Source organism: Vollenhovia emeryi, unplaced genomic scaffold (genome assembly GCF_000949405.1).
Source record: "Vollenhovia emeryi isolate VEMERY1.0 unplaced genomic scaffold, V.emery_V1.0 DF939828.1, whole genome shotgun sequence".
In the NCBI taxonomy this organism is placed as follows: domain Eukaryota; kingdom Metazoa; phylum Arthropoda; class Insecta; order Hymenoptera; family Formicidae; genus Vollenhovia; species Vollenhovia emeryi.
This window is the reverse complement of record NW_011966538.1, coordinates 1-6,882: the sequence shown is the minus strand read 5'-3', so window position 1 is coordinate 6,882 and position 6,882 is coordinate 1. Positions and strand designations below refer to the sequence as shown.

Below are 6,882 nucleotides of genomic sequence, written 5' to 3'. Positions count from 1 at the left end.
AGTTAATTAATATTTTTTAGGAGAGCGTTTACAAAATTTATATATGTTATTGCGATTACCTACAGCCCCAGTGGTCGAGCTGGTTAAGACGCCCGCACGGATTGCGGGAGGTCCCAGGTTCGAATCCTGCTTGGGGTAATATTTTTCGCAATAAGAATTTTATTTCAATAGGGGAAAGGGTAAATTTATAATGCTAAGTATAGCATTAAAATTAAATTAAAATAATTTATAAAAATCGCTCCGCGATTTTTAGAACATGTGAATTCACTGACGAGAATGATCCTACCGAGGGGAAAATCTGTGTTATATGTCCGATAGTAACGGCGCACAGTACAGAGTAGGAAAAATACGGTATATGGATTCACTAAGCTATTTAATGGCCACCACCTCCTAATTCAATGGGCGTTTAAATTTCCATTTGATTAATTAATATTACTAAAAATTAGTGAAAAATATTTGAAATGTTGTATATTATGAAATTTACAGAATTTCACTGAAAATAAATTTTTTAACGAAAAATTGCTAAAATGATAATGAAATTTGGTCAATTGCAAGAGATTTTCAACCAAATTTCAGCAAATTTCATTACCTTTTCAGCAAAATTTTTCCATCAGGGATATGTTAGATAGCTTTCAATAATATATGTTTTAGAGATTACGTACGAAATATTTCTCTGAAATGTTTTGTAATATTTCTTAAATATTTCAGTGAGAAGGATCATAAATGATTTTGATAAAACGTTTCAGAAATACTTCTGAATGATTTCAATGTTACATTTCAATATTAATTTCCAAGGTATCTTTTGGAAAGCTTTCAATGACATGTGATTTTGATGAAACGTTTCAAAGATATTTCTGAATGATTTCAATTTTACATTTCAATATTAGTTTTCAAGTTATCTTTCGGAAAGCTTTCTGAAACTTGTTTTGCTGTGTGGGGTGTCAAAAGAACCAGCCGTAGGCAGGTTAAAGGCACGTTAAATAACCAAAGAAAAAGAATGAATTCAGATTCCGAAGTGGAGGACGAAAATACGCCTCCCAAAAAAAACCAAAACAATACGTCGCGTGCAAAAATTTAGAAATGCTTGGCTCACGGAAGAGGAATTTAAACTATGGCTTCAGAGGGTTCCCAACAACCTCGAGAAAGCCAAATGCAAATTTTGCAATATCATTATGAAGGCGGACAGAACAGTGATCAATAATCATTTGAAATCTCAAAGCCATAAGAAAAAACTTACATTTTTTCAGCCAAAAATCATAGAATTTACAAAAAATCCTAACGATCCAAACTTAACAATAAGTAAGGAAACATGCAAATTAGAAATACGTTTATATGCATTTATTACTGAACACAATATACCCATACGGGTTTTGGACCATTTAACACTTTTGATGAAGGAATGTATTCCTGATTCAAAAATTGTACAAAATATGCATTTAAAAGCAACAAAAGGAGTTGCAATCATAAAAAATGTGATTGGGGCAGCCTCAAAAAGTCATCTGCAAAACAAATTAAAATCAACATTATTCAGCGTGCTGATAGATGAATGCACCGACATTGCTTGTGTCAAACTATATGCGTCGTGGTCAGGTAAATTATTAAATTTATTTTAAATAGTTAATACAGTATTTTAAAATTTCTGGGTGTATTATACTTAAAATTGTTTACAGATTTTTTGATGAAGAGAGGAAGGAGGAGTGGTTAGTAGATTTTGGGATCTATGTCAAGTATTTGAAAAGAGCACTAATGCCGAAGCAGCTACGGCAGAGCATTTGTTCAATCTTACACAAACCTCCTTCAAAAAAACATGATATTTTATTTGAAAATATCATTGGATTTGCATCCGACGGGTGCAATACAATGATGGGTAGCTCCAACTCCGTCGCATCGAGATTCCGTACGTTATGTCCTGGAATATCTATTTTTAAATGTATTTGCCATTCCTTGCATATCTGTGCTAGCGAAGCATGCAAAATATTACCGCGATCATGCGAAGATTTAGCACGGAACATATACCACGAGTTTAAAAACAGTGCCAAAAGACAATACCAATTTCAAGAGTTTCTACAGTTTTTGGACCTTAAAACACATAAAATCCTTCGTCCATCACAGACTCGTTGGTTGTCTTTAAGCGCTGTCGTTACACGTATTGTTGAACAATGGGAAGCCTTACAACTATACTTCAGGGGACAGCTTTCCATCGCACGATTGCATTCTGTTGAACAAATTGTACAAGCTCTTGAAAATCCGCTCATTAAGCTTTATTTTTTATTTCTTGAATGGGTTTTACCAAAATTTAACAAACTCAATGAATTTTTCAATCTGATTCAGTTGTACTTACTACAGTTTTTGACAAAATGAGCATGGCTTATCAAGAGCTTCTTGAAGCATACATGCAAAGCTCATACGTTAAAAACACGAGTTTGAGTAAAATTGATCCATTCAATATCGAAAAGCATTTACTACCCGAACAAATGTGGAGTTAAAGTTATGACATTTTTAAGCACACCCGAAATTCACAACAATCTCGCATTAAAAACTGATTTCAAAATTGTGTGTGCAAAATTTCTTGCAGTCGGCTGTTCTGAAATAAAAAAAGATTTGATTTTGAAAATAAAATATTAAAAGATTTAACAAATTTAAATCCTTCGAAAGCAGTTCTAAGAAAAACAAGGGAAACAATGCCAAGTTTGTTACCGTTAATGAAAGCGGTACCTCGTATTGTTTCTCCAGAACAATACCAAAGTATTGATGACGAGTGGAAGACACTTCCCTTTTTTGAACTTCCGTCAGACATAAATATTAAAGAAAATGTTGATATTTTTTGGGCAAAATTGGGACGTATTGATGAAGGAGACCAAGGGCTAACTTTCAAACACTTATCAAAGTTTTGTCTTAATGTAATTTCACTTCCCCATTCCAATGCAGAATGCGAACGTATTTTTAGTACGGTAAATCAAATCAAAACCAAATCTAGAAATAAGATGATTAACGAAACGTTGAATGGCTTAATTTTGGCCAAACAAAGGGTCAAAAATTGCGTTCAATATGAACCTTCAAATGAATATAGTTATATGACGAAATCCCGACTTTACCCAAATAAGAAACCGAATAAAGACGCTAATAAGTCTAGAAAAAACATTGCGGATTTGTACGAGACTGATATTTGTAATATCGACAAAATTATATCAAACGATTTTGAAATCCTAATCGCGGAAGATATAAGCTAGACACAATTGATCTGGATGGATAATTAATCGGATTTAACTGCTGTGAAATGGATTAGTCATCAGAAGTAATAATCGTTAATAGTATGATATTTTCAGTTAAAAATGAATTATTTTATAAGATGTTGAGTGACTAAGAGTTTTTAATTAGAAAATAAGAAAAGCAATATGAAAAACGTAATTTTAAGTTCGCGATGTTCTTAAAATGTATCCTTTACTATATTTATATATTGTCTATGTATACATATACATACATACATATACTTGTGCAATAAAAAAATATGTGAATTAACATCTAAATATTTTTTAATCATTTCCCTATTATACTTAAACAGTCTCTAAATGACTCATTTAAATAAAAAAACCTTTCTGCGAAATTGTACCATAATTTTTTCTAATGTACCATAATTTTACGGCCCTGGTACCATAGACGCCTTCTTTTAGGTTGAGAACGCTGTCGAGCAGTAGCGCATTAATATCGGACAGTGGATCGCTTGATACAGACCGGTGCAGACGGTTATTTCTGTGTATCCCAATTTACAAGAATATAGTATATCTTTAGTAATCGTGAGGATTAGTCTCCTTTCGCCGATTGATATTCTTTTCCGCGATACCTAAAATCTGTTCCCCCTGACTCCTGCACATCGGCGGATCTGGAACCCTAGCTCGCTCTCACATTCTTTCGACGCGTCGTCCAACAACGACGCTACAAATTTAATATTTACGTCGACCTAACCTTATTTAACATACTGCAAACTTATAACTGCAAAAATTTTACTTACGCATGTATTGATACATCTGTGCCTAACCCACTCGTTTTGCATAATATGCAGGCAAAAACCATACGGTAAAACCACTGGTATATGTATGCCACTGGTATAATGGTATATCACTGTTATACGCCAGCGAGACCTTCCTCGCCAACTTAACCTAACCTAACTTATCCAGGAGCCGATTTCTAAAGCCTATCACACAATGGGAAAGCACAGGGAATAGGAATAGGGAATAACACAGGCAACAGAAATAACTAAATTCCAACTTACCAGAAACCATGCATCGACGCACAATGGAATATGGAATAGGCAATAGGAACAGAATTTCCGACGCGTTGGATTTCTGTTCCCTATTCCCTGTGCCTGATCTACCTGACCAATCACAGTTGAGACTGGAACAGACACGTGGTTTTAAAATGCAGATGATTGGACAGCACGCCTATTGCCAACGAATCATTGTGTCTTGGCATTACATAGATTTCTATTTCCTATTCCTATTCCCTATTCCTATTGCCTGTGCTTTCCTATTGTGTGATAAGCCTAACAAGCACGGTACTGTTCCCCTTCTCTTCAAAAACAATTCAACCAATGTAAAACATAGTAGAGTGAGAGATCCGTATCTATACGTCTATTTTTCTTTTTCTAGGTCCCGGCTGGTCCCGGCATACGAAAGATCAAAGGAATCTTACCACATGCTTCGTCCAGTACTATACATATGTCGATGTGTGGCGCAGCCGCGAGCCGCCGCGAGGGAGCGTACCGCTGAAAGCTCAAGCTATCGATACGAAACCTCGGATCCTGTTGTCGCTGAATGACAATCGGCTCCCGCTATTTAGTAGAGCGCTGCGCCCATTCCATATCACCTACAATTAGTGATATATAGCGTGACATATAGAGCGATTAAGTTTTTCTTTATTATAGAAATTTCATCACCATTCTTAAAAATGTATGATCACAGCTTAAATTGATGGAGATTTTGAAAAGTCTAAATTTTTAGATGTATAGACTTAAATGGGAAATGTTTTTCACCTTCAAATCCCATATATTTGAAAATAAGTGAAGAAATGAAAAACTTTAATTCTAATATAAGTCCAAAGCATATTTACACAATACTAAATACAAATAGACGAGGCATGTATTTTACGGTATTAGAAGCATTTAATTTGAAAAATGTTATTGAAAGATCTCCTGAAAAACTCATTGACGTATCTATCAACACAAGTTTGTCTGAGCATTTAGAAGAACAAGATGGTAAATATAATAAAGATTTTCGGCTTATTATCTCCGAAAAAACTGGAACGAGATAAAACCTGTTGCAAAAGAATATACCACCCACACAGCACGGGGAACTCCCGGGGAGCTCCCGGGGAGCTCTTAAAATTGGTCATAAGCTTCATTTGAACTTCAAACGAACTCGCACGGAGCCCCCTGAGAGCTCCTATGTCCGCTTTTGAGAGCTATGGGAGCTTTATTTAAGCTCGCAGGGAGTTTAAATGAGGCTCCCACGGAGCTCTCAAAAGCGGACATAGGAGCCCCCGAGGAGCTTCATTTAAGCTCGCAGGGAGTTCAAAAAACATGTTTTAAAACTCTCTGCGAGCTTAAATGAAGCTCCCAGGGAGCTACGTGCGAGTTCGTTTAAAGTTCAAATAAAGTTTATGAAAAATTTTATTAGCTCCCCAGGATTTCTCCGTGCTGTGTGGGTATACTTGTAGTCATCAAAAATATATTCAGGTCATTAAAGTTTATCCATGACCCAAATAATTCGTTGTCGGATTATATCGGCTCGCCTCTTATACTAATATGGGAGGATTTTACTTACGAAAAAGACTAAAGTGCGGTCGCCACGTCGCGGCAGTAAGTGCTACTAGTACTAACTCGCTGGTAGCTTGTTTTGTCGAATTTTGTAAGCTTCCCGGGAGTTCAACGAAATGAACTCCCTGGAAGTTTGTTTTGTCGAATTTCATAAGCTCCCTGGGAGCTCAGCGAAATGAACTTCCTAGGAGCTTAATTGGAGCTGTGTGCTGTGTGGGCAATCGTCGCTGTTTAAAACTAAAGCCCGGAGAATGGACTAATATATTTGCCGAAAAAATATGGGAACACACCAAAATTCCTTGTGCTTTCACATTTTAAAATGTGACTGTTCTTCCAAGCCTCAATGCAAAGTCTTTCGTTCGTTTCAATGCTTTATGCAAAGAATGTAAGGCGATATTGTAGGATTTAAGATTGCATTTTGTTTGCTGGCTCGCGTGTATATGTCGTTTTTTTTGGTCGCGCATCGATCATGAGATACCGCGGGATAGCCGAACTCGGCTCGTTGCGAAGGAGACAGTCTTTCGACTCTGCGCTATCATTTGTTTTGACTCTGCGCTATCATCTGTTTTGACGGTTTCACTCTCGAAGAGAGAGGAGCGCAACAGTAGTGAGGGAGTCGATCCTTGAAAGTCGTTCGGAGAGGACGTCGAAAGATTCGTTAACTTTCTTATAACTGTATCCACTATATTCCGACTGTTGTTATAAAATAAATCCCACAGATTTTGGAGGTTCGTCCGGGATCGCAGCCTGGAGTGTAGTGTCAGTTATACGAATATAAGAAGTGTATCAGAAGTTTCAAGACGCAATAATGACGGAACCAGGCGCGGTGAACGCTGATCTGGCTACGAAGTTGACGAACATGACGCTGGTCCAAGTAAAAGAAGAACTCAAGAAACGAAAGCTGAAAACGACGGGACCGAAAAACGAACTTGTCTTGAGATTGTTACCATTCAGGCAACTTGAGCTAGAACACGGCGAAGTAGGGCATCACGACGAAGCTCAGGACGAGGGCGACGACGAAGATAGAGAACGAAGAAGTAGTGAAGGCGATACAAGCAAGTAGGGTATAG

General features: G+C 36.8%; 2 protein-coding genes across 2 annotated transcripts; both read left to right on the top strand.

The window, feature by feature from the left end:
- The first annotated feature begins 886 nt into the window (after positions 1–886).
- Positions 887–1,745, top strand: LOC105556712. Its single transcript, XM_012003803.1, has 2 exons — positions 887–1,590; positions 1,671–1,745. The coding sequence occupies exons 1-2, from the start codon at positions 1,173–1,175 to the stop codon at positions 1,703–1,705; spliced, it is 453 nt and encodes a 150-aa protein (XP_011859193.1). The 5' UTR covers positions 887–1,172; the 3' UTR covers positions 1,706–1,745.
- Positions 1,746–2,597: 852 nt separating this feature from the next.
- Positions 2,598–3,357, top strand: LOC105556713 (the record flags this gene model as incomplete). The annotated part of the gene is made up of 1 exon (XM_012003804.1): positions 2,598–3,357. A coding segment is annotated over one exon (633 nt), but the record flags the coding sequence as incomplete, so codon positions are not given.
- Between the last annotated feature and the right edge of the window lie 3,525 nt (positions 3,358–6,882).

Excerpts from the sequence above, each read along its gene's own strand:
- LOC105556712 (XM_012003803.1), top strand. The coding sequence starts at position 1,173 with ATGAAGGCGGACAGAACAGTGATCAATAATCATTTGAAATCTCAAAGC. Across the intron at positions 1,591-1,670 it reads ACTATATGCGTCGTGGTCAG|ATTTTTTGATGAAGAGAGGA; the intron begins GTAAATTATTAA and ends AATTGTTTACAG.